At 60.7% G+C, this 19,929-nt stretch overlaps 1 protein-coding gene across 15 annotated transcripts in view; it reads right to left on the bottom strand.

The window, feature by feature from the left end:
• The window catches only part of ASPSCR1 (ASPSCR1 tether for SLC2A4, UBX domain containing), a 43,549-nt gene that overhangs the window by 5,202 nt on the left and 18,418 nt on the right, over nt 1–19,929 (bottom strand). For 11 of the 15 annotated variants that reach the window (XR_012426347.1, XR_012426348.1, XM_074020967.1 and 8 more), the window contains 6 exons: nt 19,095–19,168; nt 17,965–18,376; nt 2,906–3,060; nt 2,528–2,609; nt 1,115–1,181; nt 404–466 (listed from right to left, as the gene is read on the bottom strand). Coding sequence is in view for 13 of the 15 variants with exons in the window: in XM_074020967.1 (XP_073877068.1) it covers nt 404–466; nt 1,115–1,181; nt 2,528–2,609; nt 2,906–3,060; nt 17,965–18,376; nt 19,095–19,168 (853 nt within the window). In the remaining 2 variants the exon portion in view is untranslated. Of the gene's footprint in view, nt 1–403; nt 467–1,114; nt 1,182–2,527; nt 2,610–2,905; nt 3,061–7,255; nt 7,478–17,964; nt 18,377–19,094; nt 19,169–19,929 lie in introns of those variants that run through there. The other 4 variants (XM_074020973.1, XM_074020966.1, XM_065532155.1 and 1 more) reach the window with 2 other exon arrangements.

The following is a 19,929-nucleotide window of genomic DNA, read 5'->3' as shown; positions in this document are numbered from 1 at the left end:
ATGCAGCCCAGCTCCGCTTGAGGGGGGCAGCCTAACCCGTTGCCACCTAGACGCTCCAAGGGAGGCCAGCCGCTTCCTGTCCACCGACCCTTCCCACAGTCCTCTCGCTGGAGTGGCCTGAGCCCCAGGGGTGGGGGAGCCCCAGGGCTCCAGAGGGGAGCGGAGCGCTGAGACAGAAGGCAGGAAGCCTGGCTCCCACCCTCCCACCGCCCGGCTCAGGGAGAAGGGCCCTGCTAGGTCCCCACACAGACACCATAGGCTGCAGGAGGCAGCTGGGCGGGAGGCCACAGATGCTGCTCCCATGGAGAAGCTGCCGAGAGCCCCAGCTGGGATGGGCGGTGTGCCCACAGCACCAGGGTCTCGAGCACTGGAGGCAGGAGTGGGCTTAGGAGAAAAAACTTACACAGGTAAAACGACAGCTCGGGGTTCCCCAGGTGGCTCCTCACGAAGTCTCGCAAGTCCCCCACTGCAGAGGAGAAAGAACATACAGACAGTTCTTCCTCCACACCAGCCCCGGGCCGCCCCCGGCACTGGGCCACTGCTCCCACCCTCCTGGGCCTTTCCCCGAGGGGTGGGAATTCAGCCCTGTTCCTCCCACAGCACCCCAGGTGCTCGACGTGGCTGGGCCCCCGTGTGGGCCACACTTGGGAGCCCCGCCCTGCTGCAGGAGGGCACTCCCACTGCCAGCCTGTACCTCCCAGTCCCCCCTCCACCCCAGCCTCAGTGCTTCCCTGGGGGAGGTCCCTGCGACCTTGGGCTGCTGCCACCCAGCTGTCTGGGGTACAGGTCACAAGCCCCTGAATGTCATAGCTCCACTGCCCTCCTCCCGGGGTATGGTGCCTTCCTCTGGGTGCCCCTCTGCCCCAGCTGTGCCCAGTAGGTGGGTGATGTGAGCACTCAGGACCACAGGCTCATCTGGAGCGAGTGCCCAGCCTGCCTGACACTGCAAACTGGGTCGCCTCTGCACCCCCAAGGGGACCTCAGCACCTGCACCTGCCCAGTGCCCTGGGACCCGCAGGCCAGGTGGCTGCAGTCCTGTAGCCTGGAAGGAAGGAGCCAGGAGGGGCTCTGTGGGCCCCCGCCCCCCTCCCCGGACACCGGCAGCGCTGCCCACCTGTCTCGCTGGGGCGGAAGAAGCCCTGTAGGACGTAGCGGTCGGGGAACAGAACCCTCAGAGCCACCTAGGCCAGACAAGTGGAGAGGTTGGAGGGACGGCCGGAGCTGCACCAGGGACCAGGCACGGCCTCCCCGCTCGGCCCACGCCAGGCCACGGACACCAGGGCTGGGGCAGGCAGAAGCAGCAGCCACCCCCAATCAGAGCCCGGGCCTCGACTCCCCCATGGTAGGCCGGGCACGGAGACAGCCGAGTACCGTGCGTGCGCACAGTGGCCTGAGTTCTAAAACCACATTGACCTGTGTTCAAATTTGCTGTTTAAAGTTTCATTCGGGCCGGGCGCGGTGGCTCAAGCCTGTAATCCCAGCACTTTGGGAGGCTGAGATGGGCGGATCACGAGGTCAGGAGATCGAGACCATCCTGGCTAACCCGGTGAAACCCCGTCTCTACTAAAAAATACAAAAAACTAGCCAGGTGAGGCGGCGGGTGCCTGTAGTCCCAGCTACTCGGGAGGCTGAGGCAGGAGAATGGCGGGAACCCGGGAGGCGGAGCTTGCAGTGAGCTGAGATCTGGCCACTGCACTCCAGCCTGGGCGACAGAGTGAGACTCCGTCTCAAAAAAAAAAAGTTTCATTCGGCCGGGCGTGGTGGCTCACACCTGTAATCCCGGAACTTTGGGAGGTCGAGGCGGGCGGATCACCTGAGGTTAGGAGTTCAAGAACAGCCTGGCCAACATAGTGAAACCCCATCTCTACTTAAAAAACATCCAAAAATTAGCCGAGCTACTGGCAGTGGACACCTGAAATCTCAGCTGCTCAGGAGGCTGAGGCAGGAGAACTGCTTGAACCAGGAGGTGGAGGCTGCGGTGAGGCGAGATCGCACCACCACACTCCAGCCTAGGTGACAGCAAAGCTCCATGTCAAAAAAAAAAAAAAGTTAGGCTGGACACTGTGGCTCACGCCTGTAATCCCAGCACTTTGGAAGGCCAAGGCGGGCGGATCACGAGGTCAGGAGATTGAGACCATCCTGGCTAACACGGTGAAACCCTGTCTCTACTAAAAAATACAAAAACAAAATTAGCTGGGCGTGAGTGGCGGGCGCCTGTAGTTACAGCTACTCGGGAGGCTGAGGCGGGAGAACAGCGTGAACCCAGGAGGCGGAGCTTGCAGTAAGCTAAGATCGTGCCACTGACTCCAGCCTGGGTGACAGAGAGAAACTCCGTCTCAAAAAAAAAATTCATTCTAAATCATGAGCAGGGGAGGATCGACTGGCCACTAGAGGCAGGCATGCCACAACGGGGGGGGTGGGTCCTGCTCAGAGCTGTGCCTCAGTTGCCCCCATGTCCCGTCCATAGAACTGACAGGGGGCCCCCTCAGAGCTGTGCCTCTGCTGCCCCCACGTCCTGTCTGCAGACCTTTGGGTAGCGCTCCAGCTTCTCCTTTATCTGCGCCTCCCTGAAGGCCTTGGTCACCAAGGGTGCTTCTTCCAGGCGCTTCCTGTGGTGAGGAGGGGAAGGGAACAGGGCTTCTGGTCAGAATGGGGGCCACGGCAACTGGCCCCGGGCTCCTCACCTGCACCCGCCAGGGTGGAAGTGGGCTGCTCTCCCCGCACAAGGCAGGAAGATCTGAACACCCCTCCCTAGGCCCCAACCCTCTGAGGTGCTCTTAAGGGCAGCCTGTCAGGGACCTGGGCCACGAGCCAGTGCTGGCACCTGGGGACGGCGGGCAGCACAGGCACCCGACGGGGCAAACCCTGACTCGAAGAAGCTGGGAGGCACTGAGGGAGCACCCACCGCTCACTCTTGAGCTGGGCCAAGCGCCTTCTCACGTCATCCACTGTCAGCTCAAAGAACTCATCAGGCAGCTCCACTGGCCAGGCCTGCAGCCGCTCCTCCAGGTCAGGGTGGCACACGACAGGCTCCCGGTCCACGGGCTCCAGGTCCACGGGCTAGAGGCAGAGGGCGCGGCTGACGGCGGGTGTCACGGGAGGCCCTCCACACCCCGGGCTGTCGGCGCCCCCAGCCGAGGTGGGCACACAGACTTGGGAGCTGGGCCCACTCTCTCCCTGGCCCCGGCCAGCACAGTGCCAGGGCCAGGTCCTGGGGGCAGGGCTGGGCACAGCAGCTGGGGGCCCCCACCCCACTCAGGGCCTGTCCAGGGCTGGAGACCCTCCTTCTCCCAGTCAGTGCACCAGACCTGACGCTGAGCCCCTGCTCCCCACCCATCAGGGTGCATGGCCCCTGGAGTCTGGCTCAGGCCACGTCAGGGTCTCTGTGGGGGGCAGGGGTGGCGACAGCCACCAAATTAGAGCGTCGGCAAAAACCCCAGCCCAGCTGCCCCCGCTGTCCCCACTGCCCTTTTGGCCACAGCTCCATGGCCAGGCTGACTCCATGCACGCCTGCCCCCAGGGAACAAGTCGGCCCTTCCCTCTGCCCACCCTGGGATGCGGGAGGGACACTGTCACCCCTAATTGGCATCAACAGCAATGAAATGGACAAAGCCGGGCCATGCAGCTCCCGGAGCCCTGGGCAGTGATTTCGGTGCATTCGGCCCAGTGTTGGAATGGGTGGGACACCACACTCGGCCATGTCCCCCCTCACACAGAACAGCCAAGAGCCGTCGGGAGTGCGGGTGGCCTGGAGCTGGCTCTGGGCTCCCACCCCTACCTCCAACTCTCAACACCTGGGGATGGCTTGGCAGGCCCTGGGAACAACCCTCCTGGTCTGGTCCCGTCTCCCCTGCAGTCTCCCACGCAGCCACAGGCCGCTGCCTCCTGCCCTGCACAGCATTCCAGCGCTCCCACCACGCCCACACTGGGTGACAGCCAGGGTGCGCCTGCCAGAGGTACACCTGTCCCAGGTGTCTCCAGGGCTGCCCTCCAGACAGACACATAAGACCTTGACTGCCGTGGGCGACAGGGCCCTGCAACCACCCAGCACGTGGCTCTGTCATGACTTGTCACGGGAGTCTGGCAGAAGCCCCACTGGCTTTGGCAGTGTCGTCGCAGGGCAGCCAGCAAGGGCTGACCATGGCCCAGCAGTGGGGCCACAGGTGGCTGACCAAGGTCCCTGGGGGTTGCCCTTCCAAAGCCACAACCATCCTGCAGCCACTGAGAGCAGCCTGCGCCACAGCTTTTTATAACAAGATGCCAGGCGCCAGGCGGCCCCCCACAGCCCCAGCGCCTGCATTCCAGAGGGCCGCGAGCACGCCTGGGTTCCCAGGGGAGAGGAGGGCAGGACGCGGTGCACCCTGGGCCAGGAGCCACCGTGTCCATGAGCGGCCAGGCCAGCCTGTGGCAGGTCAGCATCCTCTGCAGCCTGGTCCAGAGCCTCCCTGGAGGAGCCCCCCGGAAGCCGCGCTGTCTCCCCGAGCGGGCAGAGCACCCCGATGGGCACGCACTGAGCCTGACGACCAGACGGGGCCCTGTCCCCAGGACACGACGTGCTCAGACGGCCATATCCAGGGCACAGCCTGGGAGTCACCGGGGGAAACGTGGGCTGCTGGCACGTCTGCATACTGGACGGCGCCGGATCCCCAGGCCCACAGCCCACACCAGGGTGCCTCCAGGATGGGGGCCATAGGGGACAGGGCCATCAGCGTCACGCTGCTAGGGGGCTGTTGAATTTCACTTGGAAAACAAAACTGATGAAATCTCTAATTCCTGTGGATCCTCCCTAGTTTCCTACTCATCATCCCAAGGGCCCTGCTCCGGAAGCTTCCGTCTGTCAGACGGACGCAGGGCCCCACACGGGGCTCGGGCAGCAGGGGAGAGCGGCCTCTACGGAAACCTCCCACGCCCGCCCTTCACCTGGGCAGAGAAGCCCCGATCGGAAGCAGCCTCACTGCAGCCTGGGGTCAGGCTGGATGAGCGGCTACCACAAGGGCCCAGGCCACCTAACTCTCCCCCGAGAACAGACGGCGTCTGCAGCAGGGCTGCTGGGAAATGGCACTTGGCCGCCAAAGACAGAGGGAGATGCCAGGGGACCCTGTGTGTGGAGAAACTTCAAACACCCATCAGCTTAGCCCCGAGCCTTCCCCCGGAGAGAGGCTCTCCGTCCACAGAGAAGAGGCGCCAGGGAGCGAGAGGCACCAGGGAGCGGGAGCCGCAGTGGCGGGGCGTGGGGTCTCGGGGTTGCCCCGGCCATACCCGGCCCTGCTGACTGGCGAGCTCTGCCCGGCAGCCTGGCCCGAATTTGCGGCATCAGCGCTGCTTCCGCGCCAGGTGGATTCACCGAGATGTCTTTGGACGGAGGACAGAGGTTTGTGGATGAGACGTCGTGAGGGAAAAAAGCGACAGCGACAGCCCTGCAGGGGAGTCAAGCCCTGGCTCCTGCGGGGGCTCCCGTCGGCCGGAGCCCAGCCTCCTCGCTGGTGCCCGGAGAAAAGAAAGGGGCTGCCTCTGCAGGCCAAAAATGACGTCAACCCGGGGTGAGGCGTCCTGGAGCCTCCAACACAGGGAGGAAGAGCAGGAGGCGAGGAGAGAGACAAGCACCCTCCTTTCTCTTTCCCCTCAATTTCTTATTTTGAAATATTTCATTCCACAGAAAGATTGTCAGACACAAAGTGAACACCCCTCACGCAGATATGATCGTCCGGCTGCATTCTCTTTCCTTCCGCTCTGGGGCAAAGGCGAACACACACACGTGCACACACAGACATGTACATACACACACCTGCATGCACCCAAGCACATGTGCACACGCAAGGACACGCACACACAGGCAGACATGTGTGCACACACCCACAGACGTGCACACGTAAGGACATGCACACACACACATGCAGACACGTGTGAGCACCCACACCCAAGCACACACGTGCACAAAGACACGCAGACACACACACCCAAGCACACGTGCACATGCAAGTACACGCACACAAACGCAGACACGTGTGCGCACACACCGAAGCATACGGGCACACGCAAGGACACACACACACCCCCAAGCACACGTGCACACGCAAGAACACACCCCCAAGCACACGTGCACACGCAAGGACATGCACACACCCAAGCACACGTGCACACGCAAGGACACGCGCACACACGCAGATGTGTGCACACACACCCAAGCATACATGCACATGCAAGGACATGCACACACCCAAGCACACGTGCACACACAAGGATACGCACACACACCCAAGCACACACATGCACACAAAAGAAAACCACAGACTGCCCCCCAGAAACACAGCAGCATCTGCTGAGAAGAGGACCCTGGTCCCAGCTGCCAGCATCACACCAACGCCCACCATGTGGGGGAGGTGGCACTCACACACCCACGCTGGAAATGTCCCTGCTGTCCCCAAGTACCCGGGCAGTTTTCCCACACGCACCATCATGCTGGGGCTGGAGCTGTGCCTCAGCCACTCCCCACGTCCCAGCAGGGGCTGTGTCAGCACGACACCTCCATCCACCACGGTCTGGCCCCCAGTTCCCTGTGCTGAGTGAGGTTCAGGTTGAAGGTTTCAGGGAGGAGACAACTGGATGTCGTACCACTGTCCCTACGAACGTCCCCACCTGGAAAGCTCCTGAGGGGAGGGCGGGCCAGCGGGGAATGAGGCCCAAACCTCAGCAGAGTGCGGGGGGCCCCAACCTGTGTCTCAGCCTTGGTGGGGTCCCCCAGGTGTGTGACCAGCAGGTGACCCTGGGGGCCTCGCCAAGCCTCAGGAAGCCGCTGGGGTCGGTCTCAGCCAATAGGGTGGCCGAGAGCCAGGACAGAGCCTTCCAGAAGCCTGCGTGGGGCTTCCTGTCTCAGATGAGGCCTCTCACAAGACCGGCCAACCCACAGGGCACAAGGCGCGGCAGCGGGAGGAACTGAACCACAGGGCAGCAAGAGCCGGGGGACCACTGCCCTGCAGGCCTCCAAGCCCAAACCCCAGGGTCCACCTGATCCCACTTCATGCGGCCTCGTGTCTGCCATCCCGGCGCCCCCACGCCGCCTCGGAGCGGAAGCCATGTTCTGCTCTGCCCAGTGGGCCAGGCCTGCCCCTGAAGAACCAGCAACATTTCCGGAGCACTCGGCACCCTCAGGCCTCCTGCTGCTCCCCAAAGCCCTTGCCAGTTCGCACGCTGCCAGCTCTGGCAGAGGCGAGAGCCCCACGGCTGCTGGGGCATCCAAATGGCCGCTGACCCTCACCCAGCCGCGGACGGCCTCCCCTGAGCCGATGCAAAGAGGCCCAGACCTCCAGCCCCGGGCAGCAGGTCGCAGATCCGTGGGAGCAGCTGGGCTCTTCCAGACAGGTTCGGGAGACGGAGCCTGGAACCTTCTCTGCGCCGCTGACATGCACGGACGCCAGTGCCTCCACCAGGAGCTTGGCATGCTGAGCCCGGCCTGGTTTCCGCCTCAGCACCCGGGCCCAGCTCCCGAAGGCCCCACACCCCCTTCTTCCCGGCCCTGCCCCTCTTGCTAGGCAGAGCCAGAGAGGTCTCAGAGGATGGGGACGATGCCAGAGACACGGCAGGGTCCAGCAGCCAGCGCCAGTGCTCTCACAGGGGCTGTGTGTGCTGAGCTCCTCAGAAGCTCAAAATACGCCGCAAGGTTGGGGTGACTATGGTCCCATGACACACAAGGAGGAGGCATGGAGCGTGGAGGGTCCAGCCAGCACCATGAGGGGAAGGGGTGCTGGCCTCTCAGGCTCCGAGGGTGGCCAGGCAGCTGTGAAAGACCCAACTCCTCCTGCAGGTGAAGCCCCTGCAAGCTTCTGCCCCTTTGGCCCCTTCCTGTCTCCTGCAAACCCAGGCCCCCAGCGGACCCCCAGGTCACAGCCTCCAGGAGGGCTGCACGGACTGGGCCGCAACGATGCTAACCATTTATCCAGATGCCCTGAAACTGGAAGGGGGCCGGAGAAAGGCCAGAAAGGACGGGCAGGACTGAGGACAGGGACGCTGTCGGGGATGCCGGGGGCAGCCCTCTGGGCGCGCAGCCCGACGACAGACAGTGCTGGGGCAGCCCCGGGCCGCTGACCTGGGAAACCAAGGGGAGGGAGGCTGGGGGCTGTGGGGCAAGGGCGCCAGGGGCACGCACACGGGCCGGGACACTAACCAGAGGTCTCCTTTTCTTGACAGTAATTTTCCAGGATGTGATGACACACAGAGGAAAAATGTGAACCCATTCAGAGGTGGCCCCAACCTCAGAGTTTCCAGCGTCTCTGAGGGTTTGTGTTTTTCCCTCCCGGCCTCCCTCCCTCTCCGGTCTCGGCCTGGCCTGCCCCACCAGGGCTCCGGTGAGAGGAGTGTGGAGTTTCCCCTGGAGGCTCTGAGCTTAAATGAATCACTACGCCAGACACGGGCCAAACCTCCCGAGTTACTCAGCGCCCCGGCCACCCTCCGAGGCAGGCGGTGGAGCACGTGGACGCCATCAAAGGCCTGGGACGTGCACAGCAGGAGAGGCCGTGCCAGGGCGAGAGGCAGGCCTGGGCACAGACGCAGGTTCCGTGGAGACACCGCTGCGACCGACGTGGACAGGCGCTCACACAGGACGCAGGCGGGACTGCCTCTGAAGACACCACGAACTCCATGCCCAAATTTTACATCCAAAGCATGGGGAACACCCTCAGCACACATCCCGCCTGCACCAAGCAGAGGCCTCGGGCCTCGAATCCCACCCAGGGGAGACAGCGCCTCACCCAGGCTGAGCACAACATCCGCACCGATGCCCACAGTCTGAGCCTGCCAGCGAGCAGCCACACGGCTGGGGAGAGGCCAACAAGCAAGGCCCAAAGCAGGAATGTTTCAGTTTTGAGACAACGTCGTGCCCAGGCTGGAGTGCAGTGGTGCAATCTCAGCTCACTGCAGCCTCGATCTCTCAGGTCAGGCAATCCTCCCGTCTCAGCCTCCCAAGTAGCTGGGGCTACAGGCACACACCACCACGCCCTGCTAATTTTTAAATTTTCTTTGTAGAGATGGGGTCTCGTTATGTTGTCCAGGCTGGTCTCAAACCCCTAGGCTCAAGTGATCCTCCCAGCTCGGCCTCCCAAAGTGCTGGGATTACAGGTGGGAGCCACTGTACCTGGCCAAGAAAAGTTCTATTAGGCCTCATGTTAGGGTGCGGTGGCTCAAACCTGTAATCCCAGCGCTTCGGGAGGCCAAGGCGGGCAGATCACTTAAGGTCAGGAGTTCAAGAGCAGCCTGGTCAACATGACGAAAACTCCACCTCTACTAAAAATACAAAAATTAGCCAGGTGTGGTGGTGGGCACCTGTAATCCCAGCTATTCAGGAGGCTGAGACACAAGAATCTCTTGAATCCAGGAGGTGGAGGTTGTAGTGAGCACAGATCACACCACCACACTCCAGCCTGGGTGACACAGACAGACCCTGCCTCAAAAAAAAAAAAGTTCTTTTAAAAAGATGAAAACAGGCCGGGCGCGGTGGCTCACACCTGTAATCCTAGCAATTTGGGAGGCCAAAGCAGGCGGATTACCTGAGGTCAAGAGTTTGAGATCAGCCTGACAAACATGGTAAAACCCCAACTCTACTAAAAATACAAAAATTAGCCGGGCGTGGTGGTGCCCGCCTCTTACCCCAGCTACTCGGGAGGCCGAGGCAGCAGAATCACTTGGACCCAGAAGCGGAGCTTGCAGTGAGCGGAGATCGCGCCATCGCATTCCAGCCTGGGCGACAGAGTGTGATTCTGTCTCAAAAAATAAAAATAAAAATAAAAATAAGGCCGGGCGCGATGGCTCACGCCTGTAATCCCAGCACTTTGGGACGCTGAGGCGAGCGGATGACAAGGTCAGGAGATCGAGACCATCCTGGTTAACATGATGAAACCCCATCCCTACTAAAAATACAAAAAAATTAGCCGGGCATGGTGGCGGGCGCCTGTAATCCCAGTTACTCGGGAGGCTGAGGCAGGAGAATGGCGTGAACCCAGGAGGCGGAGCTTGCAGTGAGCTGAGATTGCGCCACTGCACTCCAGCCTGGGCGACAGAGCGAGACTCCGTCTCAAAAAAAAAAAAAAGAAAAAAAGGCTGGGCATGGAGGCTCACGCCTGTAATCTCAGCACTTTGGGAGGCCAATGCAGGTGGGTCACCAGAGGTCAGGAGATCGAGACCAGCCTGACCAACATGGCAAAACCCCTTCTCTACAAAAAACACAAAAATTACAGGGGGCGGGCACCTGTAATCAATCCCAGCTACTTGGGAGGCTGAGGCAGGAGAATTACTTGAACTGGGAGGCAAAGGTGGCAGTGAGCTGAGATCGTGCCATTGTCCTCCAGCCTGGCTGACAGCAGGAGACTCTGTCTCAAAAAAATAAATTAATTAAATAAAATAAATATGAAAAGATGAAAATATAAAGCATGACGTGCTCATGAGAAAAAAATCATTTTTTAATTTTAAAAAGAAAAATATTTTAAAAGATGAAAATAGAGGCCAGGTGCAATGGCTCACACCTGCAGTCCCAGCTACTCAGGAGGCTGAGATGGGAGGTCAAGACCGCTGTGAGCCGTAACTGCGCCCCTGCACTCCTGCCTGGGCAACAGAGCGAGACCCTGTCTCAAAAAAAAAAAAAAAGAAAAAAAAAAAAAAGAAAAATAAGAACAGGATTCCGGGAGCCTGGGCTGACCGTGAGCCCGGCCGGAGCTGGGCACGTTACGGGGTGGCAGGCGTGTGTCACCGTGGATAAAGTGTACCAACACCCACGGAGAGGCAGGAGAAGCGGTTTGGCGAGGCGGCTCATCCGCGGGGTGGAGTCTGGAGGCTGCTCCTGGAGGAGCCAGGGAAGGGCTGACAGGGCCCCTGACCTGAGTTCCTGGAACAATCCCAACCAGGGGATCTTGGGTCCAGCAGGGAGGGGAGTCCAGGCCAGGAGGGGCCGGTGGGGTCTGCGCCCTGCAGCAGCCGACTCGCCCAGCACGGAGCCCCCACACTCCCGGTTCTCCCCACAGCCCCAGTGGTGAGCACCCACCCCCACTCGCCGGGTTCCTCACTGAAACACAAGCGCCTATCAGTCACCAGGCTTCTAAACAGCCGGGACCCAGCCAGCCACCTGCAACGTCGCTGACCCATCTGCCAGCCACGCTTCACGGCCATTCCAATCAAGGCCACAGGCTGCGCCTCTAGGGACAGCCTGGGCCCTGCCTCAGAGCCCACGGTTGTCCTCAGACCCCCATGAGGCATAACCGGGACCCGGGCCACCTTGGCCACTGACTGGGCTAGCCGCAGGGGCAGCACGGGCAGGAGCCCCTGGCCCCTCTGAGGATGCCTACTGCCCAGGGACAACAGCACCTGCCCTGCCAGGCACACGGGGGTCCCAGGCAGGGTGTGTTCACCACACCCAGTGCATGACCCGCTCCAGACCCAGCCTCCTCACTGCTGGTTTACCCCCAAAACCCTGGGACAGGCTCCTCCCTGCCCCATGAGTCCCACACCGGCTGCTGGCCACAGAGGGCCGGGGGTGAGCAGGGGTGCTGAGGAAACCTCAGGCCCCGGCTTCAGGAACAAGGTTCACCCCCGAGGCAGGAGGGGCAGGCAGGGCAGCAGCCGCCAGTCCATGCGGGCAGACCCAGCCTTTGATCAGGAGCGGCCCTTGTGCCAGCTGCCGGGAGGCCGAGTCGTGGGGGGTGTCTGCTGGGACTGGCGTCCCAGCCCAGCACAGGGCTGCAGGGCGGCCTCCCGGCCGGTGGAGTCACTTCAAAGACAGGGCCAGGGGGCGCCGGGCAGCCCCAGCCTCTCCCAGCGCCCGGTTCTGATCGCCAGTAAAACTACCTTCTAATAATTAATGCCTGACATCAAAGGCAGGAACCGCCCGGGTCTGTGAACCACCCCGGGCCTCGGCCGAGGACCTGCCTGTATTTTATCCTGTCTCTTTCTTCTGACTCTTTATTTAAATCCAAAAACCACACACAGGCAAAACATTAATGGGAAACTTGGAAACTCTTTCTGCTTACTAAAGTGTACCTTTGAAGTTCCCCAAAAAAGTTCTGTTTTGTTCCTTTCTCCCCTCCCCCCCAGCACTGAAAGGACCCAGCAGCGGCATGTGGCCGCGGGCCCTCTGCGTGTGCGGCTGGCAGCGACGGGAGGCGCGGGGCAGGCAGGACGCCCTCTGTCAATCAGCTGCCTCAGTCCCAGATCAAAGGCCCTCAGCACGCTGCGCAGGCCGGGCACACGCTCCCTCCCCTGGACCTCGCCTGCCAGCCGGGACCCCACCCCAACAGCACCTCCCGACAGGCGAGCACGGGCGGGCACTGCTCTGGGCTGCGAGCCCCGTTCTCCACACCCCACACTCCGCAGACAAGACCCGCCCTGGGCACGGAGGGAAGTAGGGGCTGAGGCCCACACCTCTAGAATGTGGGAACGTGACAGCCAGTGTCCCTCACACCGAGGGGTCCCCACATGAGCAGGCCTAGAGGGGGTCACCCCTGCTCACCCAGAGCACACGAGTCTGTCTCCAGCCTGACTCTGGGTCGAGGGGCACAAGCGCTTCATGGGGACTCAGGTGTCACAGTGCAGAGTTCGGCAGAGTTCCCAGAGGGAGGACGGTGTGCCAACACCATCATAGTCCCAGAACGGACCCAACGCCATCACTCCCCACTCCCCTGTCCACTCAACAGGGACAGTCCCAGGACAGCCAGGGGGACAGAAAGCAGAGGGACTGGACCCTGACGCCGGAAGCCCTACATCCAACATGGTGCAGACGCCCGGCCTCTGCCCTCCCAGGTGTGTGGCCAGGAGGCAAGTGGGAGGCGTGAGGCTGCTTCACTCAGAAGTGGCCAGAGGAGGACGAAGCAAACTCCTGACCTCACCTGAGGTCCGGAACACGGAGCACGAGTGCCCAGGGCACAGCCCAGGCCAGGGCTATGTGCACAGAGCCCTCCTGGCCACTTGTTTTTTTTTTTTTTTTTGAGACAGAGTTTCACTCTGTCACCCAGGCTGGAATGCAGTAGTGTGATCTCAGCTCACTGCCTCTGCCTCCCGGGTTCAAGTGATTCTCCTGCCTCAGCCTCCCACGTAGCTGGGATTACACACGCCTGCCACCACGCCCAGCTAATTTTTGTATTTTTAGTAGAGACAGGGTTTTGCCATGTTGTCCAGGCTGGTCTCAAACTCCTGACCTCAGGTGATCTGCCCACCTCGGTCTCCCAAAGTGCTGTGAGCCACTGCGCCCGGCCCAGACACAAATATTTTAAATGTCCACAGGAGATGGAGGCATGGGGGCCTTCCAGGCCCACTAGGTCAGCAGGAGCTCAGGAAGCTCTGACCCAGCCTGTGCGCTATGGCTGGCAGCTGGCAGCCTGGCCCTCAGGGGACACAAGGGCTGCAAAACAGCCTCCTCCCATCCCTCACTGAGAGCTGCATGACAGTCCCCCAGTCTGCCTCTTTTGGCACAAAATCCATAAATGCCACGAACACCCTAGTTCTGCAGGTGAGGAAGCTAAGGAAGTCAGGTTCCAGCAGCCCAGGTGCAGGGCTCTGATGCAGGGTCAGGACAGGGACAAAGGAAAAGTCAGCCACAGGGCCAGGGACCCCACAGACACGAGGTCCCCACGGTGTGGGGGAGGCATGAGACAGAGGGTCAGGCCACAACCCCACACAGGCATGCTCGGAGGTCAGCACCTGGCCGCCTGCCTGCACACACTCCCCGCCGAGGGCCCAGTGCCCCAGTGGTGGGTGGAGTCTGCAGTGAGCAGTGACCATAACCTTCGGAGAATTTCCAGAACCAGAAAAGAGGGGCCACTGCCCAGTTCCCTGGTGAGCCAGGTGAAATTTGATTCCCAAACTGGATGAAGACAGAGCAAGGAAAAAAGTCCGTCTCATTTACTAACACACAGGCACAAGCCAATAAAATAAAGCACACGGTCATCTCCTTCGATGCTGAAAACACTGGAACGGTTCAACACCCACTTAAGATTGTTTTAAATGTCAGAAAGCTAGGAATAGTGACTTTCTCAGCTTGATAAAGACTTTTTATAGCACACATCATTCTTGGCAGAGAAACTACTAGTAATTCCTGTTACAATCAAGACAAGGAAGGATGTCCACTAAGATCGCCACTATCCAAAAGCACCAGAGGCCCAGTCGCTGCAACAAAGGAAGAAAAACAATGAGAGGACAAAGGGAAAGAGGTCTGCAGAGACCCCAACAGAAACCAAGACACCACTAGAACTAACAAGGAGTCAGTCAGTCAAAAATGTAACAGGAAGCATGATACCATCCATAATATTATAAAAAGTAACTTTCAGGCCGGTGAGGTGGCTCACAATTGTAATCCCAGAATTTTGGGTGGCTGAGATAAGAGGATTGCTTGAGCCCAGGAATTTGAGACCAGCCTGGGCAACAGAGGGAGACCTTGTCTTTATGAAAAATAAAAATAAATTAGGCTGAGCGCGATGGCTCATGCCCATAATCCCAGCGCTTTGGGAGGCCGAGGCGGGTGGATCACCTGAGGCCAGGAGTTTGAGACTAGCCCGGCCAACATGGTGAAACCCCATCTCTTTTAAAAATACAAAAATTAGCCGGCATGATGGTGAGTGCCTGTAATCCCAGCTACCTGGGAGGCTGAGGCAGGAGAATCACTGGAACCCAGGAGGCAGAGATTGCAGTGAGCCGAGATCACACCACTGCACTGCAGCCTGGGCGACAGAGCAAGACTCCTCATCTCATAAATAAATACATATACGTATATATTAGCCGGGTGTGGTGGCTCACACCTGTGGTCCCAGCTGCTTGGGAGGCTGAGGTGGGGGGATCACTTGAACCCAGGAGGCGGAGGTTGCAGTGAACTGAGATCCCACCCACTCCAGCCTGGGTGACAGAGCGAGATTCTGTCTCAAAAAAATAATAATAAAAAAATAAATAAATTAGCCCGGCATGGTGGTGTACAGCTGTGGTCCCAGCTACTTGGGAGGCTGAGGGGAGAGGATGGCTTGAGACCAGGAGGTCAAGGCTACAGTGAACCAAGATCACACCACTGTACTCCAGCCTGGGCCACAGAGCAAGACCCCCGTCTCAAAAAATTTAAAGAAATTTGTGCCACTGAATGGCACCCTCTTGAACCGGCCCCCTCGTAGGCGTTTTGGAAAAAGAACACCCACGTGTGTGGCCGTGTCTGTCACTGGTGGCTCCTCCTCCCTCCGGTTCCAGCACTCCCACGCCTGTCCTCCCGCAAACTGTTCTCGGACCTCGCATCCGGCTCTGTAAGTGCGGGGCGGCCACTCTCCCAGCCTGCGTGGGGCCTCGAGGGCATCAGGGTTGGCTCTGGGCCCTTCTCAGGACACTCTGAGGTTTGGGGATCACCTGGTGGCTTTGTGGACGTGTGGGGGGAGCGCAGGTGGGGTCCCTAACCTTCCCCACACACCAAGGGAGCAGAAGACATGCTTAGCATCCATGCTGCCAGCCTGAGTGCTAACCAGCAGCAATGCGTGGCCACAGGGACAGGCCCTACCCTGCCCTGAGCAGCAGCAGGCAATCGGGGGCTGGGCTTTGGGAGGAAGACCCAGCACCTCCGGGAACGAGCCCAAGGAGGAGAGGAGCCTGGGATGTTCCAAGAGCCCAAGGGACTTCCTGGGGAATCCGCAGTGATGCCTTCACTCCCACGGGGTGGACGGGTTTCGCGGTATTTCTGAAGGAGCCATCGCCCAGTGGAGTCCCAGGAAGGCGGAACCCACACGAGTCTCCCGGCGAGGACGCCCACCAAGCCGCACCTCCAAGGAAGCCCATGGGGACACTGGGAAGGCAACTGGACGGCTCGGGGTTCCAGAGGGAAAATTCCACATCAGCTTCCAGGCAGGAGTGGATGGATGGGTGACCCATGCCACGTGCTCCCCCTCTGAGCTCTGACGTGGCTGCAGTGGGCCAGGGAGGGGCCCTGCAAGCCCAGCTTGACCCAAAACACCAGACACAACCCCTGGAGGCTGACAGCCAGTGGGCAGCACAGGGAAGGAGGAGGCGGACACTGGTGACGGGCAGAACCCCCAGGCACACAAGGCTCCGCACGATCAGCGTGATCCAAACGTGGGGCCAGCTGGGCACGGTGGCTCACGCCTGCGATCACAGCACTGTGGGGGGCCGAGGCGGGCAGGTCACCTGAGGTCAGGAGTTCGAGACCAGACTGGCCGACATGGTGAAACCCCATCACTACTAAAAATACAAAAATTAGCCATGCATGGTGACAGGTGCCTGTAATCCCACCTACTCGGGAGGCTGAGGCAAGAGAATCGCTTGAACCCAGGAGGTGGAGGTTGCAGTGAGCCGAGATCGCACCACTGCACTCCAGCCTGGGTGACAGAGTGAGACTGTGTTTCGAAAAAACGAAAAAAAGGCAAGGCGTGGTGGCTCATACCTGTAATCCCAACACTTTGCGAGGCTGAGGTGGGTGGATCACCTAAGGTCAGGAGTTTGAGACCAGTCTGGTCAACATGGTGAAACCATGTCTCTAGTAAAAATACAAAAATTAGCTGAGCATAGTGGCACACGCCTGTAGTCCCAGCTACTCGGGAGGCTGAGGAAGGAGAATCGCTTGGACCCGGGAGGTGGAGGTTGCAGTGAGCTGAAAGTGCGCCACTACACTCCAGCCTGGGCAACAAGAGCGAAACGCCATCTCAAAAAAAAAAAAAAAGGGCCGGGCGCGGTGGCTCAAGCCTGTAATCCCAGCACTTTGGGAGGACGAGACGGGCGGATCACAAGGTCAGGAGATCGAGACCATCATGGCTAACACGGTGAAACCCCGTCTCTACTAAAAAATACAAAAACCTAGCCGGGCGAGGTGGCGGGCGCCTGTAGTCCCAGCTACTCGGAAGGCTGAGGCAGGAGAATGGCGTGAACCCGGGAGGCGGAGCTTGCAGTGAGCTGAGATCCGGCCACTGCACTCCAGTCTGGGCGACAAAGCGAGACTCTGTCTCAACAAAAAAAAAAAAAAAAAAAAAAAGTGGGTGCCTCAGTAATGGGGGTTTAAAACCAGAAAAAAGGGCTGGAGGCGGTGGCTCACGCCTGTAATCTCAGCAGTTTGGGAGGCCAAGGTGGGCGGATCGTGAGGTCAAGAGATTGAGACCATCCTGGCCAACATGGTGAAACCCTGTCTGTACTAAAAACACAAAAAATTTAGCTGGGCATGGTGGTGCGCACCTGTAGTCCCAGCTACTCAGGAGGCTGAGGTAGGAGAATCACTTGAACCTGGGAGGTGGAAGTTGGGTTGCTGTGAGCCGAGATCGTGCCACTGCACTCCCACCTGGTGATAAGAGTTAGACTCTGTCTCAAAAAAAAAAAAAAAAAAAAAAATCACCTCCCTGAGAGCTAAGAACAAGCCCAGACCCTGCTCAGGTCGGAGGACTCCAAGCCAGGCTGAAGACTGGCTGATGCGTCCACCAACGGCCCCACAACTCACCCTTTCCCCGGCCGTGGCCCGGAGGTTACCGCCCCTTTTCTGGAGATTTCTGAATACCCCACCCCTGAACGTGCACGTAGTTAAGAGTGGATGTAAATGTGACCGCGGCCATGCCCTGAGCTGCTGCCCTCCACGCACCACCCCAGGGCAGCCCACTCTGTGCCCTGTCACGGAGCCAACACGGAGCTGACATGGCTCCCGCCTCGTCATGGAGCCAACACGGCCTCATCCTGGAGCGGACACGGCCTCATCCAGGAGCAGACACAGCCTTGTCTTGGAGCAGACACGGCCTCATGCGGGACCAGACACAGCCACTCTCTCAGTAAAGCTACTTTCTCTACCACCTGCCTACCCCTGAATCCCTTCCTGGGCAAAGCCAGAACCCTCCTGGCCAGAGCCCCACTTTCGGGTTCCTCTGCCCCGCATCACTGCCATGCCACCAGGCTGACCAGCTAAAGCCACGCAGGGCTACCATGTCAGGAGAAAGGACACCCCCAAGCCCCAAGGCCCAGGGCCCCTTTTACCGGCTCCGGCTCCCGCTCCTGCTCCTGCTCCTGCTGGGGATCCTGGCCCGACTTGGACTTCTTTGGCTTGGAGGGGCCTCCGGGGCTGGAGAGGGACTTCGGCAACGTGACTGAAGATGATGTCAGAGGCCTTGTGGGCCCAGGAGGGCCCCCCAGTCTCTGTCCCCCGCCTGAGAAAGGAACAAAGGGGGCAGGTGCGTGCGCCCTCGTGCTCTGCTTCTCCTGAGTGTCCTCGCAGCAGGGCCCTGAGGTGTCCGCGTCCTCCCAACGGCTCAGGTCGCCGCGGCTGAGCTCCCCAGATTCCAAGGGAAGTGAAGTGCTGGCGGCCGCCTGGCCAGCCGACACCGACGACACCGACGAGCCCAGGCTTCCTGGGGTCTTGTCCATAGGGTCGCAGCACTTCATGACAAACCTGAGTGGGGCCAGAGGACAAGGGAAGCACCTTGTGGCGGCCCTGCCTGCCGCCTGCCCCGGCTCACCCGCTCCCACCCCCGGCTCACCCCCTCCCGCCCCGGCTCACCCCCTCCCACCCCCGCCTCACCCCCTCCTGCCCCCGCCTCACCCGCTCCTGCCCCCAGCTCACCCTCTCCCGCCCCCTCCCACCCCATGCACCCTCCCAAGATCCACCTCCCCTCTGGGGGACATGGAGATGAGGCCAGCACAGCCCGGCCCCCACGCCCACAGGCAGGCAGAGGCCGCCAGGCACCCTCCACGACGAGGGCCTGGGTACACCTTCTCCCCACTTGCCACGTGTCCTTTCTCCTTTCCTTTGAGACCACTTTTTTTTTTTTTTGAGACGGAGTCTCGCTCTGTCGCCCAGGCTGGAATGCAGTGGCCGGATCTCGGCTCACTGCAAGCTCCGCCTCCCGGGTTCACGCCATTCTCCTGCCTCAGCCTCCAGAGTAGCTGGGACTACAGGCGCCACCACCCCGCCTGGCTAATTTTTTGTATTTTTTTAGTAGAGACGGGATTTCACCGTGTTAGCCAGGATGGTCTCGATCTGCTGACCTCGTGATCCGCCCGTCTCGGCCTCCTAAAGCGCTGGGATTATAGGCATGAGCCACCACGCAGGGCCGAGACCACTTTTTGTAGCTAAATAGACCCCTCGGCCCCAGCAGCACTGCCCTTACCTGATGGTGGCGCTGCCCCCGGTCAGGCCCAGCGACTGCAGCGTCGTGCCCCGCAGGGCGGCTTCACCCATCACCTGTGGGAGAAGCAGCCAGGACACGTGGGCCTCGCACTGGGACCCCAGAGCCCAGGGAAACCCTCCGGGCTCTGGCTCCAGGCACCACATCACCTCTGGGCACTGGCATCACCAGGACCACAGGCCACATGCCCTCTCCGGCCTCCGTCCTACCCACTCCCACATCTGGCCCCTGCCGGTCCACACCCTCCGCAAGGCCCAGCTTCAGTCTGGTCTGCAGCCGGGGCAGGACCTGCTGCCCATGCCTGAGCGAGTCTCCCCCAGCCTGGTCTCCGCAGCTGGGACCCAAGCTCACTGAGGCCTGGACTGGCAGAGCTGGGCTGCAAGGAGGAGGCCCTGGAACCAGGACGCCCTGCCCGGAGCGGGAGAGGCAGGAACGTGCTGTCACCCACGGGGGCAGGGAGGAGGCCTGGGCAAGACATGCACATCTGTGACTGAGCCGGCCGGGCCTCTGGGCCAGGGTCACCCCGGCTCCATGATGCTTGCCAGCCCTCCCTAGGCCCAGTCCCTGCCGGGAGCCCTCCCCCCTCTGGTGGGTAGAGGTCAGGCCAGCAGCATCTACTCTTCAAAAGCCTCTGAGTGGGCCCCAAAATCACAACACACGGCTTCACAGGCTCTGGTGTCTGGCCAGGGCGAGACCCACCCCACGGCCGCCTCCCCCATGGGTCACAGCGGCCCGGCTGCCTCGGGACACTGCCCCACCCTCCTCCGACTCTCCTGCTCTCAGGGCATTCCTGGGGCTCGGCTTGGGGTGGGCAGGG

The sequence above is a fragment of the Macaca fascicularis genome, chromosome 16 (genome assembly GCF_037993035.2).
Source record: "Macaca fascicularis isolate 582-1 chromosome 16, T2T-MFA8v1.1".
NCBI lineage: Eukaryota > Metazoa > Chordata > Mammalia > Primates > Cercopithecidae > Macaca > Macaca fascicularis.
The sequence above is the reverse complement of the archived record's forward strand: the minus strand, read 5'-3'. Positions and strand labels throughout refer to the sequence as shown.